Here is a 26,703-nt window from a genome sequence, read left to right as displayed (position 1 = left end):
TACATATATAAGTGGTGTGACCCAACCACACTAGTTGTCCAGTTTTAAATTAATGCATTCTGTCATTCAGTATCAGCTTAACGGTCGGATGGCGTTCTGGGACATAGAATTCCAAATTTCTTCTCGGTTCCCAGTAGCGCTCATAGGCCGGCTTTGGTGTTATTAGAGATCAAACAGCTATCTTTTGTAGGCACAATCTAGAACAATTAGATCTGAGCCAATTGAAAAAAGTGCATTCTGAAAATTTACTCCAGTGAGAATCGAATCTAAGACCTCATTACACTATACAAAGTGTCTATAGCTGCGCCAAGGGAACTTTAACGACCACAAGTACACGGTAGAACAGATATAATAGCTAATAGCATTCTCTATCGGTCAAATGGAATAGAATTGTATTGTTTCTATTTTAAACTTCGACGTTCTTATTATTAGCTAAGTAATTGAGAATATTATACGTAAATACAATGTCACGTCAAGTTCGTAAGAAAATTAAACGAATCTGTGTTGAGACTTTGTGTACTGGCTCCCATTCAACTGGCATTTTATTATACAAAGTTATTTACTAACAAAACAAAACTGTAAAATGAGGCAATATCGTAAATATCTGAATCACTGCGCCACCACATTGACACCGGGAGAGCGGCTACGCACGAGACGCCTACGGTTTCAACTTCCCAAGCATTCATATATGCTAGAGAGAAATGGACATAGTGCACCTACATTAGTCTGCTGTAGTTGAAAGGAGTAAGTGATAATCATCGATCCGATTGCGTCACACAGTCCGCGTGGGCGCGATGACGTCACGACAAGCTAGCCAATCGAGGTGTACGGAAAGAGCGCCATTATTTGGAGAAAAGTGGCGGAAAATCTATGATTTTTTACATCGACAGTGACAAGTCAAAATGCTTATAATGATATTGTCATTGCTAAATAGTGCTAACATGAAATTTTGGTTAAGGTTGTCTCTTTTTTGAAGTCTTTACTGATTGTTTTAACGAACTAGTAAAGACTTCAAAAAGTAGAAAATTGTTAATTTAAAGACATTTTTTGTGTATATATAACGGTCTCTATATCTTAACTAGTTCTGTACTGATTTTAATGATTCTATTAACAATAAATATAATTTAGGTGTTGGTTTCATACTAATTTATGAACATTATCGATTGAAGTTATTGAATTTTCTTTAAGAATAAAATTATAAATTATTTTTGTTTATAAATATATAATGGATGGGTAAAAAATTTAATTAATAGGTATTTATGACTTATTTCTAAATATTTAAAAGGAAACAAAAAATATCTATGAAGTAGGTACTCACTATTACTTACCTATGTGGTAGTATTGTACTTATTAAAGAATTCAAAATTATAAAAATATTGTAACTCTGTATAGAAATAAACAAGTAATTTGTTTTTAATTTATTTATACATATACATATTTATAGTATGCTTATATATAACACAGACACAAAATAAACTACAATTGCTTAGTTTTACCTTGTACCTGAAAAATCGTGGGTTGGTATTATTTGGCATAACTGTACTATACTATGTGTTGTATACCATTAGCCACGCACTTCAGCTCCAAAATTTCAGAATCACAGTAGATCCTGAAAATAGAAAAGATAAATAATCTAAACATGTCATATTATTGTTATGTAAAGATTTTATAGTATTAAAATAAAATTATAAATATTTTTTTAATGCCATACTTAAGAGATTATAGGGATTTTTTAAAAATCCGATCTGTCTGTGATTTTCAATCTACCTACAGTTTAAATTCAAGAGGACGCCTTTTGCTGCAAAGCCTATTTGTGATAATTATACTTCCTTTTTGTCTCCTCTGTCTATATAATATTTGTAGCAATAAATATAATATTTTTAATATTATACTATCTATAATTTAATCAATTGTATATATCTATCACTTCAAATTATATCTTTACCTTAAAGTTCAAAAGGAAGAATAGAATGTCTTTAAAAATATATAAAAAGTCACCTATTACCTATATTTTTAATTATTTGCAATAATACTTTATTCAAAATATTTGTTTTCACACAAACATAGTATAATTTTAATATCTACTTTAACTAATGAATATAAAATATGCAAAATTAAATTATACGTACACAGAATAATCAGTGCAATTTTTTAAGTATATCTGTAAAGTACAGTACACACCAACGCCATCTGTGTTTTATTTCTAAGGGCACTGGGTGCTTGGAGCGTGTTCATGTTCACAAATACATTTGATTGACATTTTATCTTGCTGTAGATAGCATAAAACTTATTAATTACTTTTATCGTTAGATGGCGCTGTTCAGAATTTTAAACATGTCATATATATATATATAAATAAATCAATATTTTTTAAACGAATGATATCGCCGCTCCGTTTGTGTTGCAGGTTATTGTTGTTTAAATGCTTGTGATATTATATAGTAAGGGACAATATATGAGATTGAAATATAAAAATAAAGGTTTTTCTCATGACCGAAATTAGGTTAGTTGACCCATTATGACGAATATTTAAAAGGGGCCGTGTGGTAGTCAACCAGACAAGGTATATATTTTTTATGAGTGATAATAAAATTCCCCGCCTGCGCTAACGATATACGCTAGCGGGGTACTAATGAAGGATGATAAGTGAGTATGAAAAGGTAAGTTAGTTAGCCCATTGTGATGAATTTACTTAAAATTAAGCACGATAGTTTCCAGGAGACCGTGAGGAGGTCGATCTGACAGGTAGTAATGGGGCTGCTTGCTTCGTTACCACAATTACTTCCTCCCGATGGGGTGTTATAAGATTTAGTAATAATCGTGGGAGGTAGCTATAAATTATCGTATTGATCGCCAATTTAGTGTCTCTTAATTGACCAAACAATGTCGTCTTTTTAGGGTTGCAGATGACACAATATTGCCTGCTATAGTATATCATATCTATATCACATTAAATGTATATTATTAATACTAATTTACTTAATAAGTATGACAGTAAAGTGTTAATGAACAAAGTTTTTAAAATACATATAAAAAGTAATTAAATGATTTCCTAAATAATTAAATACCAGAGGGAGACTTTCTACAAAAGTCGATTGCTTAGGTACATCTGTCCCATTCGTGTTTCTACCGTGAAGCAGTTGTGTTTGCATGGCTGTGTTTCGGTTTGAAGGGTGGGATATGTCGTGAATTTACAGGGTACAGAGGAATAACACCTGAGTCCTCAGGAATGGCAACGCATGGGGGGGGTGTCATGGGCGAAACAGTATACTCTGTTATATCCATGGTACTGCTTATGTCTATAGGCGACGGTTACCACTTTCCATCAGGTGGGCCGTCAGTTTGTTTGCCATTCTAAGTTGTATAAAAAAAAAAACCTATTAAATGATTCTTTTTCGCGTATGGCCTGAAAAAGCAGAAAACAATTATGAACTAAATATATAATAGATATGAGTTAAAACATATCAAAATATTTTAAACTTTTTACTTGGTAGTCCGTAACATATCTAACAGGTCATCACCATTATGTTTTTTTATACCATTAAGGTGGCAAACAAGTATACGGCTCACCTGATGGTAAGCGGTTACCTTAGCTTACGCCTGCAATACTATAGGTATTACGCACGCATTGCAGACCCTGAAGAAACCTCTTTACCCTCGTTTTGAAGCACTCCATGCTGTCTCTTGGGAAAACCTCGGCATGGAGCTCATTCTATAACCTGAGTGTTCGTGCGAGAAAATATTTTTGAAACTGCGTTGTACACAGGCATCTAGGCTCAAGGGTATGACGGTGAACTCCCTATCGATGGCGAGCCGTACGATGGTAGAAAGTGGCAGTGGGCGTTATAATTAGCAATTCCTCTGAGCACAATCCGTTGTACAAGCGGTAGACTACGCAGAGTGAGGCAAAATCTCTTCTAAGACTTACAAGTTCGATGTAAGCCTGGAATCATCGATAGTTCTCATAGCTCGGGTCTACCCTTTTCAGTATAGATGCTAAAGAATATCAGTGAATTATAATTTTATGAGTTGGAATTTATTATTATTATGATGGCTAATTAATAAGAGGAAATGGGTACTGATTGGTATGTGTTTGTAGCTTTAGATATATTATATCGTTTTAGCATTTACAAGTTAAATACAAAACCATATAAATACACCTAGTTCTATTATTAGATACTTACATCACAACTTAATTATCCTGTTTGTACATTATAATGCCAGGTTTTCATATAAGTATAATAATATGTAGGCACATATCTATACCATTTGAATTGGCCAGTAACCTCTGGCCATGACCTCAACCGTTGTTAATTTAAAGGTCACAATTTAACACATCGATAATACCTGTCTATCTTTTAAGAAAATAATAACTCCATGAGTTCAATGAACTTGTTTTTTTGTCAAACAAGGATAATAATATATAAGGATAATGTATTCAATTAAAAATTTCAAATCATGATTTTTTTGGCAGTCTGGTTCATTTCATAGTGTCGTCATAGCTTTTTAACACTCTTACAAGTAAGACGGATATTCCTTTTAGTAAAATCTGTCAAATCTTTGATGAAAATGAAGTAGCAACTGGGAACTTTACCCGAAATATTGGTTTACGTTGTCAGAGTACCACTGACAGATAATAAGTGCGGATGAAATCCTGTTGGTTGGCCCGTCGTAACGAATTCAGCAAGATTTAAAAACGATGGATTTTAGGGGTTAGCCTTAAGGACGACCAGATGTAGAATATTGCTAGCAATGGGCCCATTCTCAACAAAACGAATATAATATGAAAATATAATGGTATAGTATCAAATATTAGTTCTGTTTAAAAATGCTCTTGATCCCAATATTTTATTCTTTATTGTACACAAACATAATGATAGGAACAATTAATTTTAAATGTAATGTACAAAGACGAGCTTATCTCTAATAAGAGATTTCTTCCAGCAACGTTTTTCATGTGAATGTGTATTTTGATTGGATAAATCGATTTATTTAAATATAAAAAAAATATTTTTTAAAAAAATTCGTTTCTAGATTGTTTCAGTAAAACTTCTTAAAAACTGAGTTTTATTGAAACTGTTTTAAAAATACACTCTACATGAAATCGGAATCAAACAGAAATAATATTATTTATAGATATCACTTGTTAACTGTCCACTGATGAACATAGACCTTTCCCATAAAGGAGTTTTGCCAGTATTTGCTACGCTTGGCTGACGGGTTGGTAGCCGCAGTTAGGTTTTGGTAATGTTTTAAGAGAGACACTGTTGCCCATCCCACGACCATTTAGTTCGTTCAGTCACCTCTTACAACACTCATGGGAAAGGGACGACCCATTCTATGCCGGGACCACACGGTAACCGAAATATATAATAAATTAATTGAGTCTTTATTTGTACTACTATTAGTACAAGAGCAGAGTGTCTCATGATCGGATTAATCATTTGTTTGTAAAGATTTTCATTAAAACTCTATTAAAATAGAGCATAATTCCTTTTTTCCAGTCTTTAGGTAACACATTGCACTAAGGGTCAAGGGATAATTTAAGAGACAATTGTAATCATTTGAAAATAATTATCCTTTTATCTTTAGCCGACAAATAAAAAATAAATATACCCGCTGTAAATAATAGTAAAAATAAAGCTCAAATCAATTATCTGAGTAAATGAAAAAAGGTCATTAAAAACAAACAATCGCACAAAAATTAACCGATCATCTGTCACGATCAACCTTTGTCTTTTTTTGGTGCACATCCGACCAAAAAACCTGCTCAATCGCTGATGAGAAAAAACTTGAACTTGAACTGATATAAAAAAAAAAAAACCTTTTTCACATTGTAACTTTGTAACACTCTGCTATCAATAGGGTCAATGACATAAAAACATTGGTTAATTCTATAGGATCAATAAATTCCCATACATGATACTATAAATTATATTATAGTATACGATAATGGTAATATACCTGGCATTCCTGGTAATATACCTGGGCTCACAAATACGCGTTACTGAGCAAAAAAGAACAGTGTCTTCGCAACAAAATACAGCCATGATCAATGATATATTGTAAGATCTGATGGAATTTGGAACATGGAATAGTATGTCTACAATTTCTGCTTCACAATGAGCAGGAATTTTTCTTTTTATATCAATAAGGTTGTCAACAAGCATATGGACGGCCTGATGGTAAACGGTCGGTTACCGTAGTTTATGAACGCCTGCAAGACCCTGAAGAAACCTCTTTACACCATTTTTGAAGAACCTTATGTTGTAGTCTCTTGGAAAAATCTCAATAGGGAGCTCATTTCATAACCTGGCTGTTCGAGGGAGGAAGCAACTCTGAAACCGCGCTGTACGCTACCATATATGTTCTAAAGTATGAGGGTGAATTTACTGTCCGTGAATTTGAATTTAACATAGAACCAATACGGAATAATTTCTATCTATAGCAAAAAAGATTATTGTAATCACTCATCATAATAATAAAAATACAGACAAATTGAGAATCCTATACTTTTAGTAGTCATGTACAAAAGAATAACATTACATAACTCTCCATACAGCTCTAAATATATGATTTTATTAAATCCGCTGTTAGGGATCATATTAAAATTGTCACGTCAAGAATTGTTGACTTTCACTAAATTTTTAACAAAAAAAAAAATATATCGTCTCACCTTCTGGTGATTTCTTTTCGATTCCCTTAAAATAAAAATGTAATTAGTATTATTATTCCGTTTATAATGTTTTGGGTATATAATAATATATTAATAAATTTTTTGTTAAACCGTAATATAGTAGAACATCAGTTTGGGACAGATGGCGTTGTCATATATGCGTCGTGATTTTATGACCTACAATGTGGAGTTAGAAAGGAAATAAGGGTGGAACGCTTATTCGTCCATTTAGTCTAACTCAACATTTACTAGATTTGAGTATATAACGGTCTTCTAATTGTCTGTTGTACGATATTAAAAGAATGGAAGCATTTCGTCATCTGGACATTTCGAAACGCAATTAGAGGGTAGACGTGGGAACAGCCGGAGTACAATACGTATTTTGTTTCCTACATAATTTTCATATGGTATATAAAAAGTCTAGTATTAATACCCACGAGGAATATAATATTCAATGGTGATTTATTATAGTGAGACATTATATATTACTATATACTTTATTTAATTAATAAAAATTGTAAATGTAAAAGTGTAAATACGCCCGACGTAAAAGAACGGATGCTATTAGTTTAAAGCCTTTGTATATGTCTGTAATATTTACACTCTTTATAGGATGAATCGATTATAATACTTTTTTTTTAAATAATTTTATTTGCATTATTTCATATATGTTTTCTCTGTTTGATAAAACATGGTTAACATTTTCCATCAGATGCCCCGTCAGTTTGTCTTGTCATTCAATAGTGCATAAAAAGATTAATCTCATTAGCTATATAGGACCGTAGGTACTCCTTCACTAATTATATCGGTAGACTCCCATCATCATAATCATCATCATCATCTTCACCATTATTTGCCCATTTCTGAACATAGGCCTCTCCTATAGACTGCAGGCTATAGTTGAGTTGAATTAAAATGACTCAAGTAACTGTTGATAACTGCGTTTCTCTGCGGCTTTACAGGATAAATACCTGTATCTTATGATAGGTCTCATGTGTTGTTATTTCTATAATATATATACGAAGAGATACGAGTGGGACTAAAGTACCAATGCGGTACTCTTGTAGATTACATTTATGCGGAATCTAGTATTGGAGATTACTATAAAATGCAGATTTATTAGCATTTCTACTCTTCAGCCACTAGTTTGGAGCTTAATATTCGATTGTCATAGCTAACATGTACCTTTCTGGCGTAATCATAAATCTATTAGCCTTGTACAAGCTGTTTCCACATCATTTACAATCAGCCGGACCCCAAGGAGGAAGTGAGCGGCTCATAAACTCACAATAAAGTATCGTTAATAAGTGTTTGCCCCAGATTTGCACTGAAAAGGTTAAGGTTAAATGAAAGGTTATCGTATTATATAAGTTTTTTGTAGTTCAAATATTGGATTTTTTCAAATTTTGTAAGCGCTAACATTTGCATAAATTAATATTAAGTTCTTATAATTGACAATACATTTTGCTCTTTGCTGAGCAAAAAAAAAAAAAAAAAAACAAAATTTCAATAAGAGGAATCAGAGAATACGTCTGTATTTTTTGTATCTTATTTATTTATTTACGTCCACCTACAGAGTTTTACGCTCTACTTAATTGATAACTGTTGAGGTTTTATTAATGTTACTTTTGAAAATAGAATTTATTTATTTTCTTTTTCTGTCAATGAATATTTTGTTATTAGAGAACGTCATTTTTTAATATCATTATTATTGTACTAGGGAAAAAATATATCTTTATTCAGTATTTTCTATTTTATTGTTCTATCCAATGAACACTTCACAGATAACATAAAAATTACTTAAAGTAAAAGTCTTTTACAGGCGAACACCTCGTGGACTATTATTACATATAAGAACTTATATCTAAGAGTTTTGCTAATAATGGATACGAAATTAATGTCAATCAAATCACTGTTGGCGTTTAAAATCCCATAGAATCTGAATACAGGCGAGTTGACTTTTAACACTTATTTTCTCAACGGAGGTTATGCGATGCATTTACCAATTCCGAAGTGATTTCGACAATTCTGGTTTTACTACAGTATAAATCTCATAGGTAAATGTTATCACGTTTGAGGTTGCGGTATATTTTGTAGATTAAAGTAAAGGGATTGTATAACTGCAAGGGAAAAGCCCTTTAAAAGAAAAAAAAATCAAATTAAAATATACCTTCTAGTTATTTTTGTGGTTTATGTTACGTAAAAAAAAACCAATAAAGTCATTATATCCACTAAGTACCTACTTACCAACGATTAGAGTACTCCATTTGACAAAACGGAACAATTGTGGCAATTGAAAGTTGATAAAAGAAACTCAATTGAAAGCTTTCACTTTTGATGACAGTAGTTGTGATATGTTGTTGTTTAATTCTGGTCTAATTGTTTCTAATAATGGTTTGGCTAAATTATTTTATGATAATAGATACTTAATTTAGACTTGATATGTATAAGCGGCGATTACTATTAAAATCTATTTTTTGTAAAATTTATGCTACATCTCTTATAATTTCCCATTTTAATATTTAATTAAATTTAATTAATATTCATCATAATAGTACATTACTGCAGCGGCCAGCAACTGAGGCATTGATGGACGAACGTACAAATGTGAGCTGAGGTGTAGCCGAGGCACATATACGTGAGTCCATCAATACCTAGTTGCGGCCAAGGCTTGTATAGTACTTTTCTCAAACAATGCGCGGAAATCAAAAACACAATTTTACTTTTTAAGTTCAATGACGAATAACGAACAATAATAATTTTTCACGCGCCATAATGTTCCTTTGTTTTTATTTTCAATAAACAGCTTTCTATTCGCAAGCCAGTTCGAAATTTAAATAAAACCTTTTATTAGTTACCTCCTTGGTAGCCATGTTTCGAAGTAAAAGGTCATTCCATTTTTAAATTACAGGACAGATATGAGTTTACATAGTAATTTATCAAAATAATGCTCACATTTCCAAGCATGTTTGAGAAAAATCAATTATTTAAGATTTTATTTCACGGTTATAAAAACTACATTTAAATATCCGTATCGATTGCGAAGGAATTAATTATAATAAAAAGCATTTTAGAATTGGTAAATATATTGCGTAACATATACATAATAAAAATGTCAAATTGAGAACATTTAAACTAGACTAAAGATTTTAAAATACATAAAATAATATGAATTTAGTTAACAAAAAGTATCCTCCCCGACGGGGAATTGAACCCCGGTCTCCCGCGTGACAGGCGGGGATACTGACCACTATACTATCGAGGAAACGTTAGCAAATATTGAAATTATGATTTAATATCCGTATATACTTAATTACATTCAACATACTTATTTGTCTACGTGTTTTTCTACCGTTTGAATAAGCAATAAACTTTTTAACAAAAAAATTTAACCAAAAAATAAACGATCCACAAAGAAATGAAATGAAAATTGTAAGTTAAAACTTTTAGTCTATGCTTATACACTAACGCAAATATTCTAAATAATTTTAAGTTGGGGTCTATTGCGTAATAATTAATTTGCTTGTTTATTTGTTTGGTGTATTATGTTACGTAACTATCATATTTTGAAGTGTCATAATTGGGTGGTAACTGTAGCATCGAAAATATAGGCATGTTTTTAGTACCTTAGAATGTAATCAATTGAAATGCCATTCCAAGCAGCTCGCCTGCGTTTGTTTTCGCAATAATGTTTGGTAGTATCAAAGACTACTTATAGTAGGTACTATGTAACCGTAGTATATTCCGGTCACGATGTGGAGTAGTCGTGAACTCGTGACGTAGCCGACGCCCTGTCCGTGCCCTTTCCGTACTGAATTATAGGCCAAATTAAGATATAACCTTTCGACTCATATTATAATAAAAATGCAATACCTATGACATTTATTTTTTCCATTCATTAGAAACCTTGGAATAAGTATTGACGTTTCAACTAGGTATTTGACAATAATTGTTTATTTTTTTAAATGGTTCTTAATCTTAATCTGTGACTTTCCTCATACGACTTAAGATAAAAATTATTTAATATATATGATTAAATTATAGTTTTTATGGTCGGGTAAATTTTAAATTCCTACTATGATTAGTTTTGAAGTAACTAATGCAAATGATGTGCTATCCATCAATATTTAACAATTAAGCGTAAAATCGAAAACACGCTTAAAATGACGCAAATGGTGCTATATAAATTAAATATGGATTTTGAGTTGAAATTTATGTATCATTTTCATTAAAAAATGAAAAAGATTCACAAAATTGTAGTCTTTGTTTGTTATTGTTTGTTTTATAGTACAAATTTAAATACATACACACCTAGTTTTGTTCTAAGAACCAATTAGATATTTAAAAACTTTTAAATTCAGGTTTATTATGGAAATATGTCTAATTCATGGTTTATGTGTGGTCTAATTGTATTGATTAATAATAATATTACATATCTTTTATTTATGTTATTTATTTTTTGGGTTATTCATGGAATAAATAGTACACTTTATACCACGTGTTAGTCATTTTTTTATTATTATTACATAATATTATATAAAATGGATGTAATCACTAATTTCAAGAGTCTACTCGTCAGCCTCTGTGGCGCAATTGGCTAGCGCGTTCGGCTGTTAACCGGAAGGCTGGTGGTTCGAGCCCACCCAGGGGCGGATTACTTTTGTTTTTATTTTGTACACTATTCGTTTATGGTACTTATTGCCCTATATTTTTTCTGTCTAAATATTATTTTGTGAAAACGAAAATAAAGATGATTTGTAGACAAATAACAGAATCATGTATACAGCGCGATACTTTTGTGTTTATTTTGTACACTATTTATTTATGGTACTTATTGCCCTAATTTTTTTCTGTCAAAGTATTATTTTATAAAAACGAAAATTAAGATGATTTGTAGATAAATAACAGAATCATGTTTACGATGTGATTCTTAGTTATAGCATTAATACCTAGATGGCGCTAAAACTGTTTCGAATTAACATAATACAAGTATATTTAGATATCTAACGTCAGAGTAAATTTCTTATATTAATATTTCTTAATACTATCTGATTTCTAATTGTTTTTATATATTACACGGCTTGACAGATATGTATGTATCTATGTATGTATTAATTATTAATATTTGTTGGACTATTATTCCACAAAGTTATTTATTCTGTTCCATTTTAATTTATTCTTCAACTTCAGGTTTCTATTATGAATTAATGTACCTAAATGTATACATGTATATATATATATATATATATATATATATATATATATGTGCAAAAATGTTCAAAATAAATGTAGTAGGTGTAAAAAATATATTATATAATTATGTATAGTAATGAAAAAAAATTATTCTTCTTTTGCCAATGTAAATTTTTTAATACATTTAAATAATATTCATTAATAATAAAAAATATTCATATTTTTGAGAAGTGTTTATTATTTTCACAACCACCATCATCACCTTCGATAGCTCAGTTGGCAGAGCGGTGGACTGTAGTGTTTAAAAACTAACAATGAAATCCATAGGTCGCTGGTTCAAATCCGGCTCGACGGAATTTTTTGCAAAAATGTATTTTTAAATTTTTATTAAGTTACCGAGCAATTCTGTCGTTGTGATAAAAAATGTTTAAAATGAAACATCATAATCTTTCATATTTTAGACAATAATTTCGTCTGTACTTTGAGTGAGTTTTTTTTTTCATTTTTGTAGTTATATGTACAAGAAATAACATTTACTACCAGGGTTGAACTGAGCCGGAAAGACCCGGGTGGTTTATTAAAAGCCCGGGGTCCAAGAATAAATGTAGTTGCATCAGTTGGTAGCGGCACCGTAAGCTCTGCAAGTCAGGCCCGTAGAGAGCCCACACAGGCTGGGACCCGGCTGACAAATGCCACCTTGATTATATTGGTAGTCCGACCCGGATTACTGCCTTACTTATAAGCTCCTTGGCACGAACAAGATTGTTAGTAACGGGAACTAGCCATCTCATTCCTAGCTATATAACCTGCCGGGTCGACTCCCATGTAGTCATCCCCTTAACCCTCGTAGTTAATTTTTGGAAAACTGGTCAAGATAATAAACTTGATTTCATTCTTACACGTCATCCCTAATAAGATTGCTTGTCATTCTTAATAGGTCAGGTCTGGTCAGTAAAAATTAATAACTGAAGTGGATGTGCATCGATTTTTTTCTATAAAAAATACTATTTTTCTTCTTATGCAGTAACGTTTTGTTCCTGTCTGTCCAATACGCAAATAGGAACAAAACTTTTCCGCACCTATTCTTATGTATTAGGAATATTTTTAGCATTACATTTCTAAAAGATATTATTTTTTTATTTAGCGTAGACTCGGCATGGAATAGACTATCCCTTCCTTTTTCATGGGTATCGTAAAAGGCGACTAAGGAAATATAATAGAAGGACATATATAGAGGGATGGATAGCAGCGTCCCTTTTAAAACCATTTCCATGCCTACCAAGCTTGGCAACTACTGGTACAATTTCCCTTATGGGGAGTCCTATGTCCATATAATAATAATATAATAAAATTATTTTTATTAACAAGTACATAAGAAGGTGGAATGCGAAATGGAAACACTAGGACATGCTGTATAGGAAGTTTAAGAAATGGCTTGGAATAGAGCTGGCTGAAAAAAAATGCAGGATTTAGTTAGGTACCCTGACAAGAGGAAACAAAAAAATGCGAAATGAACATTTTGAACACTAAGCTATTTATTTCTTAATTATTTCTTCATTAGTACAAATTTACACATTAGCTAACTATATCTACTAATATCCGTTGGAAGTTATCAATAATCTGTAACCTTGACCTTGTTTTATTATGTTTATTCGAAACTTTAAAGTTACTAACCAGAATTATATTTTATTGAACTATATGTTATTTTGCGGAAATACGTTTAATAATAATAGTGGGCAATCTTCATATGTTGGCAGTCGGACGCAACTAATGGATGCAGAAAAAAAAAATATTTCCTGACATACTAATGATATAGAAATCTAAAATTTTAATAATATTTTCAGTATTAACAGTAATAAAATTCATCTAAATAAAAAAAGTTTAAGTCTAGTTCCTTTGCCCATAACTTTTTATGGGGAAAGCAACTAGTTAGCGCCAAGTTATTGCCATAGAATTTCACAAATAATTTTTATTTATAAATCAAATCATTTAGATATGTTAGTTATGTTATGTATAATTTCGTGTTCCGGTCATATTCGACCGCGACGGAATGGCGGACCGCCTTGAATTCAATCTAATACTTACCTTTCTAAGATTTTGCATACACGTGAGAAAATATTCGTATTATAAACGTCTGGGCATTACATCACAAGAGGTTCTTTGGTTGATTGATATGATCATGGGAAATATCCGGTTTCAAAGTATATTTTGAATATTAAAAATTGAAAAATAAAATTATTATTTTATTGTCTTTAAGTAGTACTATAAACAGTAAGAATTTGTTTTTTTTAATTATTTATTTGTAATGGATAATGTTAAAAACTGATTAAATAATTTTAGACTATAATTTACTATTTTATAAAATTGAGATTCCTACTAAAAATTACAAAATCTAACCTTAAAGGACCAAAGAGTTCAACTCCATCTTAAATAGTACATGAATACCAATTTTTATGACGATGAGTTGAGCCGTTAGGACGCTAAGAAGTAACAAACAAATTCACTTTTACTATTATAATAAATAAAATAATGTAATAACACCCATATCTGTTGTGTATTAAATGTAAGTAATCTATGTATTGTGTAATGGTCGATGGAGCGGACTGACTGACAAGGTCGGCTGTACACGAGTATATCAGATTCACTTTCATGATCGTTCAGACAGAACATTATACAGTTCGATATTGATATTTCTGGCTCTCCATTCAAGTATTTATAGATGAAGATATAAATCATGTTAGTTTATTGATTGTAGAAAATATACTCGCACTAAAACCAGTATAGATGGTATTTATAACACAGTATAAGAAATAAACAGTGATTCAATGCCTTTGTTATGCCCCGAACGACTATGTGGCGATACGGGATGGATTGCTCTGTCTAGACGTGTCTATTGGACAACTGATGGATGGAAAGAGTGTTTTAGTTTGTGATATTTTTTTGTAACAAGAGAAATCATTCAATTATCTACTTATTTATATATTTTTGAGTATATATAGAAGAAGTTCTTGAGTGGCAACCCCATATAGGCCAATGCAATGTGACTGTCTGCTATTTACTAACGTACTTTACAAATTATATCTGTCTTTTTTTGCATATAATCTACTATATATTATTTTAATACTAATATCAATATGTTCGTCATAAAACTGCAAACTTGTAGTAAAGTTGAAAAAAAGAATACAAACATTGAATACAATTATAATATAAAAACAAACATTTATACATAGGATAGATATAAATGGAAATTTACATTTTCACATTCACAGAAGATTTTTAAATTATGATATTGCTTAAAATTATTTATTTTATCTTTGATTGCATTCTATCATAAATATTTGTTGATTAATATATTATAATTATATGTTAGTCACAGTTTTTCGTTATCTAATTAATCTAAAATCATGACCGAATTAATTATTATTATCAATATACGTCTGATGAAACTGTTATCATACAGGTTTCATGAATACACAAGTACAAACGGTTGCAACTATCAAGTTTTTTAGTGTTTTATAATGCCAAGTAAATCAAAAGGTGTTTGTTACTGCACTAAGCATATATTCGGCAAAGTGGTTATTGTAACTGGCGGTAATTCTGGAATTGGCTATGAAACAGCCAAAGACTTGGCCTACAGAGGTGGACGTATCATCATAGCATGCAAAAACGAAGAACATGGAATAGCAGCGAGAGACAAAATAATTGCAGAAACAGGCAATAGAAACGTACACTTTCGGAAACTAAACCTAGCCTCACTAAAATCGGTGAGGCAATTCGCTGAGGATATTCTTAAAAACAAGAAAAGGATTGATATATTGATCAACAATGCAGGTATATATAGCAGCAAAAATGTGAAAACTGAAGATGGCTTGCTAGAAGGAATGCAAGTTAATCATTTTGGACCCTTTCTTTTAACCTGCTTGTTGTTGCCAATACTAAAAATGTCAGCACCTAGTCGCATTATAAATGTCTCATCAGTAGTTTACAAAAAAGGAAAGATTGATTTCAACAATCTGAATATGGAGAAAGAAACAGAGTCATCGTTCAAGGGATATCAGGTGTACTACAATTCTAAATTGTGCAATATACTTATGATCACTGAATTGTCTCGAAGATTGGAAGGTACCGGCGTGACAGCCAATTCTCTACATCCTGGCATCGTGAATACTAATATTTTTAAAGGTGTCGATGATAGGTTTACAAAAATTGTGATTTCAATGTTCAAATGCCATTTTAAAACTCCATGGGAGGGAGCACAAACTACCATTTACTTGGCTGTGTCACCAGAAGTGGCAAGCGTAAGTGGTAAATACTTCGTTGATTGTCATCAGGAAGTCTCCTCCAAAACATCCCGAGACCCAGAACTAGCTCGTAAGCTTTGGGAAGTTTCAGAGAAGTTAGTGTGTTTAAATAAATTGATGAATGACAATATTCAAACAAAAAGTAAATGTAAAGTGAATACTGAAAAACTTATTGTTTGAAAACAAAGAGAAGAGCTGATGATTTTATAATAAAATATTAATAATAATCATCAGCCTTTTATGACGAATCATTTACTACAAATAAGTGAATTATTTAAATGTTGTACTTTGTGTAGTTAGTGGTGTGCATTTGAATAAAAATAATATAATAATAGTAATTCATTGTACCTATGTGGATTTTAATGACATTCTTAAAATCAGTGATGATTCTAATAATCAGTGGTGCCTATACGAGTGTGTAACTAAAAAAAATCTTACATTTAGGGATTTCTTAAAAATTCTTTTACATGTCAATTACACATAATATAATTAAATAGAACTAAAAACTCCATCGATTGAAATAGCAAACAAGCTGAGGGACTACGTGAAAGAAACTACATACCTATATGAATAGATGATGATTACCATCATCTATTCATATAGGTATGAACAGCATTGTGACATCATAGAATATCTGTACTTTGATAGCTATAAAGATCAATCCTTATATATTACTATTTTGGCAAAGATATAGATAGCTTCACACTTATCCACAAAAAATACAGCCGAATCGAGAATTCCTTTTTTTTCTAAGTTACTCAAAAATTAATACAAACCACTAAAAATGTATTTTTAGAGAAAACCAAACATTATTTACTTTTAATTTTTTTATTTATCCACTTGCTAAATTATCAGGAAACAGAATTAATAACAAAATAAAATAAATTTGAATTCGCTATCTCTATCTTAGATAACAAAGATCTAGATAATGGGATAAATAATATGAAAGTGATAAAAGTAATATGTTTACTATCTATGTATATCATAAATTGCACCGACTGGTAGTAATAGATATGAATTGATAAGGGATATCAGGTAATTGAAATATTTTAGATCTTAATCTTGTTTATATTAGAAACTAATTGCACCAATTTAGTTTGCGTGCACTAGAGAGTATATATAGAGTTTATATTATATAGATATATTATATAGATAGAGCATCGAGCTTCAAAAACGGGTCAACTTTTTGTCAGCTTATTGTCAAATAAGCTAACTCGTTTTTTTATCAGTATTCTATGAAAAATCAGTATTCTCAGAAATGTATCTTGACATATTATTTAATAAATAAAAAGAGTGTTAACGCATTCAAAAGATACAGAATTTATAGGACAAAATAAATATAGAAGTTATAAAGGAATCATTCATAACTATTTATCACGCAAAATTGTATGAAAAATTTGACCCGTTTCTCTCGAAAATTTCTTTGGAGACACTCTATCTATATAATCTAAGATAGAGGTATATAATAATAATTTATGGCGTGTGCTATGTAGTTTGTTTCAACAGAATTTAATGGAAATGTAAACAAACAAATAATTGACTCGAATATAAAACATTTTGCTGATGTCTAATAGTAGTACAAATAAATGATTCGATTTGTTACTAATTTAATTTAGAAAGTATTTCTGTCATAATTTCAGTTAAGATTAGATAGTGGCCTAGTTTCAATTACCAAAGTTGACTATATATATATAGTTAACCTCCACGCGGCCGGACGTAAAAATAAAAGCCAAATCTGTTTGTAATATGGATAAAAACATGTTACGCCGACCCCAAATAATAATTGGGATAAGGGTAGGAAGATGATGATGAGGCAACCTCCACGTGGTCCTCCCTGGAAATCATCAATCATACAATAAATAATATTGTAAATATGAAAATTTGTAAAGATAAATACGAAAATCAGCAATAATATACACAGGTTAACTATAATCAGGTTAGAGCTAGTATTGCTAGTTAAAGAAAATATGCAGTATTATTTTCCTGAAACTAATGCTTGATCGTTTATTCACCGCACATCGATTTGATTCCAGCATAAACAACAATAATGTTCCGTACGATCTGTGATACATTCACACTGCAGTACATTGATTGTACAGTATAAAAATTTTAATCTAGAGAATGAAGAGAGAAAGTATTGGATGCTGTGTGATAGCTGACTATCGGCTTCATGAGGGATATTCAACCTGCGTTGACCGAATGCGCGGGGGAACGAACGCAGAAGAGCTCGTGTGGTAAGTCGCAGTCGCCGTTTCGCACGGCACGCGACCGCTCGTCAAATAAATTGTAAACTGACAACAATTCGCGATCGAACTGTTCACACGACACCCTGAGAAAGTGACCCATAATAGGCCTTAAAACCGGTGTTGCTGTATAACAAACGAAAGTTACGGATTTTTGGTGGTGCAAACGCCTCATCGTGCCCCTTGCGGTGAGTGAAAACTGTTATCGAACTGAATCCCAGTTAATCGTGTGATACGATTCTATTGAGATGGCATGCGATTTTAATTATATCGATTGAGTTTCGATTTCTTTCGCAGATTATCGTTTTGTTATATCATTAAGCATTTGAATTTGTAATTAGTTATTTAATAGCTAATTATGACGATTATGTTTTTTATAGTTGTTTATAAATTAATATTTTTGTACTCGTATGTAAAGATTGTACTTTCAAAAATAAAATATGTAGATACTAATTAAAGCTTAATACATTATTTAATCGTAGAAAGTTGTTGCAAACTGAGAGTATATATATAAGGATTTACGGCAACACGAGTTTAACTGACCATGAATTTACAAATAGTAACATTAATAATATTAATTAAGTCGTTATTACGAAACACAATAAAATTTCAATCAAAATATTTTTATAAGTGTTCATAAAAAATAACCAATAAAAACAAATAAATAAAAATTAATATATAAAAAAAAAATAACGCTAAAATCACGTTTGTATTGAAGATAATGTAATATTGAAATTTTCGACTGAATACAAAAATATCTTATGAATATATTAATCAAAATTTATGCAATATATAAAATCTCGTATTTCAAGTTTCGAAATAGGTTGATAAATGTTTACATAATTAATTTTTTTTCCGCTGTGAATGTTTTTCTGCCAGTATCGCATAACCGCTCGAAAAGACATCAACGAGTGTGATGTGTTAAACTTACGCAACTTTACTGTACTTTAACTGTAACTAAAATGTGACTAAGGTATTGTGTATGGAAACTGGAGCAAGTATGTTGGTACGATACAATTATGCAGTTACTTGCTATATAATTAGTAATTGAAATCTCGTTGTGTGGTATAAGTTGTTATGTAAACACGTAAATGTTTCTTTATTTTGTATCATTACTGATTATTATATGGAGTATATTATATTTTATTAAATGCTATCTCATAAATTGAACGGAAATATACATCTTATATATATTCGTTCAATATATGTTACATACATATATTGAACGGAAATAACCATAATATTTTTTTAAAATCAACATGACCTTTTTATTAATAAAATAATATCATAAATAAATTATATTATTAATTCTATACAAAAAGAGAAATTGAAGTAAATATATATGTTTTAAATATTTTTTACCTACATCTGCTAGAATATAATAATAACGTAAAATATTACATAAGTGTTATATTTTTTTAAACATGATAATATATTCAGAAAAAATCTAGTTTATAGTATACAACTTACATAACTAGATAATACGCCTTCTATTCTTTAATATAAAAAAAACGTTATTAAATTCTATTGGAATCAATTATAAGTATTAAAAAATCTATATATATATATATATATATATATATATATATATATATATATATATATATATATATATATATATATATATATATATATATATATATATATATATATATATATATATAAGCATTTCTTTAAAAAAAATAGCTAGGGAAATTTGTCCTTATATTATATCTATATGTAAATTATTCTATAAATATAATTTATTTCAACATTATAAAGAAGAAAGTTTTGATTTGTTTGTTATAGACAAACTCATAATATTTAACTAATTTTAAAAACTGTTTCACCTACAGGAAGAACGCTACATTATCAGTAAGTAACATAGACTGCACTATCATTAAAAAAAACCGTGCGAAGCCAAAGCCTGTCGCCAGTTAATTATACGTCACTAAGAATATGTGGGTCATTATTAATTACAGTAATATCAACGATAGAGTTCCCTAGATGGTGTTATAGTTACGAATACCACATGGATACAATGTCAAGTTTATTTTTTATTAATCAATTTGATCTTTCATTATTGTTATCGATTAATACTGATTAGAGAGAAGGCGTGTACACCTACACAATTTCAAGATTTGTGGGCTGCAAGAAAAAATTCTATTGCTCTCTAAACCTTGAAAATATTTTGTAATCTAGTAACTGTGTATATGCTAATAGTATTTTTTAATTTTACGTCGGTAGCAATCTTGTTTACTGCCACACATATGAATTAAAATTTGTGTCGTAACTATATCTACTTTGCGACCGTGTTTTTTTTAGTATATGCTACTTAGCTGAAAAGAGTTTATTTGGATCACTGTTAAATTTCGGCTCGCAATACCTATGAGTAACGGTCACGTCTAATTTTGACTAAATTGTAAAATAGCAGATAAGATGAAATATATATGATATTAAAGAATGAAAGCCTTATGACGACAGTCTATGGAAGAGGCCTATGTTCAGCAGTGGATAAATAATGGCTGGTATGATGATGAAATGTCAATAGAATCTGATCTGTTTTATATATTGGTATTCTTTCTAAAACACAACTATCTAAATCTACCTTCATAATCTATACTTATAATAAATCTGTAGAGAGGTCAATTCTGTACATGAAATATATTTCCAAAATAACTATCAGGGGGTCATTAGTAATCGATACTGATGCCAAAAATGCAATCAGTAAATTTTTTGTCTGTCTGTCGGACTCGACTCGACGGATTTTAACGAAACTTGGTACAATTATTCTTCATACTCCTGGGCAGATTATAGTATTCTTTTTATCACGCTACGATTAATAGGAGCAGAGCAGTGAAGGGGAAATGTGTCTGTTACTTCAAAACCACTGAACCGTGAGAAAGGACATAGGCTACTTATTTTACGAAAAACGACGGAAACGCGGACAAAGTCGCGGGCAACAACTAGTTAGATATAAATTTATATATCAAGATATCAGAAATTCTCTATCAGAGTTCGCAATTACTGATGACAGAATTTTTTAGACTTGATGTCATTGTACACTCATTTCGCTAAAAGAACAATTCAGTGAGCTACGCTTTCTTTATGTGATTCGTAGAATTAACCGGAGAAATATAATTAAACAAGATCTATTGGCTCTTACGATATCAATTACTGACAAATGCTTGCATAGTATTCACAAATTTTGAACATAAACTCTATTAAAAGATTATTATTTATAAGACTCTCTTTTGTATTATAGAATAGAAATAATATTTATTTAAATAGACTTATTTACAAGCTCTTTTAAATCGACATTTTTTTATTCTACTGCTGGGTTTGGAATGTTGTTATCTGCTGAGAAGAATCCGCAAGTAACTCAACAGTTTTTCCCAAATTATTATGTAAAAGATAATTTTACATCTCATAAAAATATCGATATCTAACTGCTGAGTTCTTACAAAATTTAACTAATATTATAAATATGGAAGTGAGTTGGTTTAGTACTACTTAATGTCTTATTGTCTGAACCAAGCACTTTTACATTTGGTACGTTAATATATGGAATGAAAAAATCACACAAGTACGAAGTCAAGGGTAAAAACTAGCGAATAAATCCGAAGATTCGAACATCTGCAGATGTCCATAATGATTTATAAACTGCTAGAATATTTATTTGTTTACATCATTAGAGATTACAAAGGTCTTATAAGACAAATATTTGTTATGTTACTTCCTTCTTTGATAACCCATTGATCGTTTGAATATTCTTTTTTATTTACATAATCTATAAATCTTCATACGATTTCGCATTTTTAACCGACTTAAAAAAAGATGAGATTCTAAATACGGTTCTATTTTTTATATTCGTTACTCCGTCATTTTTAAACCGATTTGGAAAATTCTTTCTTATTTGAATTGTATACTATAATAATACTTTTAGATTGGTCTTATAAATATTTTATCGATATCGATACAATAGTTACACCAACTTCAAAAGAAGGAGGTTCTCAACTTGGTTGCATTTTTTAAGTTTATTACCTAATAACTTCGTCATTCCTAAATTGATTTCAAAAATTATTTTTTCTCTAAAAGTTTTTAAATCAAAATAATTGATTTTAGCACTATCGAAGTCAGGGTTTTTTGTGGAACAAAATGTTTAATTTATTAATAATTAATTTTTAATGTTGGTATTTATGTTTTGTTGATACTGTTAATTTACTTTATGTAGGTATAACGTAGTCGTACATTATCTTATATATAAAAATCTCGTATCACGGTGTGTGTGATTGAACTCCTCCAAAACGGCTCGATCAATTTTTATGAAATTTTTTATGTATATTTGTTTTGGTCGCTAGGTTCTATCTATCTATCTATCCATTTAAGAGCTGCGCTCTTTTCGGTGGAGCTCTTGCCACTCACTACGATTTTCAGCGAGTCTCTTCACCTCTTGATATGACACGACACCAACTCCTTCCTTGATCTGCCTGATGTAACTATGTCTCGGTCTCCCTCTCCCCCTTCTTCCTTCTATCTTACCTTCTATTATAATGTTCATAAGTTCGTCGTGTCGTATCAAGTGTCCTAACATTTTTCCCCTTCTGTCCTCAATAGTTCTAATAATTTGTCTTTTTTCCTTAACCCTAAGCAGGACCTCCTCATTGCTAATTCGATCCCTCCAGCTAACACCTTTTACAGGCTAAGATAACAAAAGATATTAGAAAGCGGCTTATCAAAACCGATATTTGGAGTATAGCTCTGTATGGATGTGAGACGTGGACATTAACTCAGAAGGAAATGGATAAATTTGGAGCCTTTGAAATGTGGTGCTGGAGAAGGATGGAGAAAATTAGCTGGAGAGTCGCTAGGTTATGTGATAAAAAATTTATATAGCAGAACAACGATTACTGGATATGTATATAGAATGCTATATATTTTATGTTTATACTGTTAAACGTGAACATCTCGAATATAAACAGATAATGTAGTCGCGTGACTAAAAATAACATGTGCTGATGATTTTTTTTAACAAACATAAAGTGCGTCAACCGTCTCATTTACTGTTGCACGTTTTAAGAAAATTACATTTATGCACCGTCACGCGATACTTATTAATCTTAACCGACTTCGAAGAGGAAGAGATACAGAATTCTTGTATATCTTTAGCGGATTGCCCAGGAAATGTTTGTGAAAGTAGGTATATTGGAATAGTTTACGATTACCTTTTCGATTACAAAAGAATCATCAATATCGATTTAGAAATGCAGATTTGACGAAGAAATTGAGTAACATTCGTATAAGAAATACAATAGTAGTAATATATATAAATTGAAAACATTTTTCTTTTTAAAGTTGATTGTAAACTATCCTACTATTTATTTATCATATATTTATTTAATGAACACTTTATTGCACCAACATTACATGAATTGTTGAAGGATTTTCAATAAGTATAGTATAGTACAAGAGGCAGTCTTATTGCTAATTAATCTTTTCCTGCTAACCTTTGGGTAGAAGAAATTAAAGACTGAATGGTTAAGTGGCGCGCTAAAAGAAAATGTAAAGCTAAACACATAGCTAAGTACAACTCTACTATTATAAATGTGAAAGTTGGTATACGGATATAGGTATAGGTATAGGTATATCTTATCTTAAAATATAGGCTACTTTATGTACCTACTGATTCAGGCAGGTTACAGCTAGTTAAAAATAAAAACACATGAGGCGGCATAGTGTGATTAAACGTTAAGGGAAATTTTGTCTACGGCTGTTAGCATTATGGACCAAAACAATCCCGCGTCGCGGTCACTAGAGCCACAGTTTGGAGTTCCAATATGTGTGTATGTTTATTACTTAGGTACATTTTTATGTATTATTTGTGTTAATTATTTATAACAGCCCAAAATTTGAAGTGTTATAAATAAATTATATTTCCGGTTGATGAATGTGGAAGAAGCGAAAGAGGTTTGTTTGAATCGAAGCATTTGGCGTTCCATTGTTTCTGCCTACCCTAATGGGAGACAGGCGTGACAGATATGTATGTATGTATGTATATTTCCGGTGTTCAAATATATTAAAAGAATATTGAAATACCGGAAGTATATTTAACAAAATCAAATGATAAGCTAGTGCAAAATATAGGTAAGTACATTATACATATTTTTAAAACTTTCACATGGAAGTCAAACCGGTTGGTAATTGATCCGGAAATTGCAAATGTGCGTATGGAACACCTATAAAAGTAGATAGTTAATTAATATACTCAACTCATATATGTAATTAAAAAATCAAATAAATCGTTGCTCGACTGTGATTGGTGAGGAATAAAGATATATATATATATATATATATATATATGTATATGTATATATATATATATATACTACATATACTATATATACACTTATTAAAATATAAAGTTATTTCTTTCTTTATTCTTTATTGTAGCCACTAGTTATAAGACTAAGACAGAGGTAATCAAAAGTACAAAGGCGAACTTAACTCTGATAGAGTTTTCTTCCAGCAAACCCAAAGTGGAAAAGAGCATCAATGTCAGCGGATACAGCAGTGTATAATATTGTGACAATTTTTAAACAGACAAAATTAAATTAATTACATTATATTTAATCGTACAAATATACATATACATAAATACATACCTACATCTATGCATATATAAAACAAATATGATTTTTTTTAATAAAAATATAATACACAAAGGTGAACAATCTTTTTGCATTTAGCATTACACTTATTACGTGCGTGTTGCTAATTCGGTTGAAAAGTTTAATATGTACGTCGTTTTTAAGAACTTCAAATAGTTGTACTTAAGGAAAATCGCGGAAAATTATTTTCTGATCTAACGCTTCAATATTACAGTTACAACCATCAATATAATTTGATTGTATGTAAAAAAATATTTTATGTTTATGTATTATATAATTAATTTAAAATTATGTATAATAGTGTAAAATTTACAATTTAACTTGATTAACCTTGACTTTTGTTATATAGGCAGAACAAGGATATATTGCTATGCAAAAATTAATCTATCTTTATATACGTAGTATCGAAGCGCACAAAGTTATTTCGAATAATATATTAGCAGTTTACAGTCCAGTATTTTTTTACTATTCAAGCCTCATGCTTTATTATATAGATGCGCCCGTACTCCTACCTTCCTACTACATTTTCCATAGAGCGGGCTTTAGCTCTAATTTGAAAAACTATGCTCTATACTAAGCCGCTTGCTCAACTAAACTCTTAATGATAAAACTCCACTTATAGTCCATAATGATTGATGATTGTCATTATGCTGACAACATCAGAATTAAATCAGTAATCTCGTTTCAGTAACTTTATTTTGATAAGTACATACTTAAGGTAATACGTAACGTTTCTATTCAAGAAGCAAATGGGTCTCGTTGAATGCCGATGCAAATATTTGCAATAAATACCGTATTAATTAATATACATGCGCTCGTTGCAGACGTTTCCTTTGGTTCTTCAATCATTACATATAGGTAGTACTTAGCTGACTCTATGTACCGTGATATTATAATTTAGCATGCGAGCAATATACTCAGTTTGGAGCTGGCGGTTAGTTCCTGATGAATTCGTCACAACGGGTCAACTATCGGTCCTTATCGTCACCTTCATCATCACTGATACTCCATTAGTGTTAATCAAGAGGTAGGCAAGGTTACTACTGCATTAGCATCAGTTTTAAAAAGTTTTCTTTTGTTTATCTAATACCAATTTTGTTTAACTAATAACTATCTTTACTCGCTCTGTCCATGATTTCAACCTAGAGAGAAAATTTAATTTAATTTTTTTTTCTCTTTTTAATTAAATTTTTGTGTTAAGTATATACAGTTAACTAGTTATTTTCCGCATGAATAATATAAAGGACCCTATATGCTAAGTCAGAATATAACCTATCAGCATAACAAAGTTTATTTGAATCGTGAAATCGTGATTTAGTAATAAATATTCAATAAGATTAGTAAGTATATATATACTTACTAGTCTTATTAAGGGAGAGTTTGTACAAAAGTCGTTTGCTTGGGTAACTCTGTCCCATTCGTGTTTCAACCGTGAAGCAGTTGTGTTTGCATCGCTGTGTTTCGGTTTGAAGGGTGGGATATGGCATGAGTTTACAGGGTATAGAGGAATAACACCTGAGTCCTCAGGAATGGCAACGCATGGGGGGTATCATGGGTGAAATAGTATACTCTGTTATGTCCATGGTACTGCTCATGTCTATAGGCAACGGTTACCACTTTCCATCAGGTGGGCCGTCAGCTTG

The 26,703-nt window shown here is 30.7% G+C and overlaps 2 protein-coding genes and 3 non-coding genes across 6 annotated transcripts in view; 4 read left to right on the top strand and 1 right to left on the bottom strand.

Moving 5' to 3' along the window:
* Window positions 1-9,869: 9,869 nt before the first annotated feature.
* On the bottom strand, window positions 9,870-9,941 carry Trnad-guc (transfer RNA aspartic acid (anticodon GUC)). Its single transcript has one exon. It is a non-coding gene; the product is annotated as a tRNA-Asp (tRNA).
* A 1,313-nt stretch (window positions 9,942-11,254) lies between these two features.
* On the top strand, window positions 11,255-11,328 carry Trnan-guu (transfer RNA asparagine (anticodon GUU)). The gene has a single exon. It is a non-coding gene; the product is annotated as a tRNA-Asn (tRNA).
* An 802-nt stretch (window positions 11,329-12,130) lies between these two features.
* On the top strand, window positions 12,131-12,224 carry Trnay-gua (transfer RNA tyrosine (anticodon GUA)). Its single transcript has 2 exons — window positions 12,131-12,167; window positions 12,189-12,224. It is a non-coding gene; the product is annotated as a tRNA-Tyr (tRNA).
* A 3,163-nt stretch (window positions 12,225-15,387) lies between these two features.
* Window positions 15,388-16,350, top strand: LOC113512166 (retinol dehydrogenase 14-like). Its single transcript, XM_052893815.1, has one exon. It carries the CDS (start codon window positions 15,388-15,390, stop codon window positions 16,348-16,350), a length of 963 nt encoding a protein of 320 aa, XP_052749775.1.
* Window positions 16,351-17,443: 1,093 nt separating this feature from the next.
* The window catches only part of LOC113512055 (alpha-N-acetylgalactosaminidase), a 79,648-nt gene continuing 70,388 nt past the window's right edge, over window positions 17,444-26,703 (top strand). Inside the window, exon 1 of one of the 2 annotated variants that reach the window (XM_052893750.1) lies at window positions 17,444-18,601. The gene's annotated coding sequence lies outside the window, so the exon portion shown is untranslated. The remainder of the gene's footprint in view (window positions 18,602-26,703) is intronic. The other variant, XM_026895822.3, reaches the window with a different exon arrangement.

This window comes from Galleria mellonella, unplaced genomic scaffold, assembly GCF_026898425.1.
Source record: "Galleria mellonella isolate WM207_F2 unplaced genomic scaffold, CSIRO_AGI_GalMel_v1 utg184, whole genome shotgun sequence".
NCBI lineage: Eukaryota > Metazoa > Arthropoda > Insecta > Lepidoptera > Pyralidae > Galleria > Galleria mellonella.
Note: the sequence above shows the minus strand (reverse complement) of the source record. Positions and strands in the feature narration are given on the sequence as shown.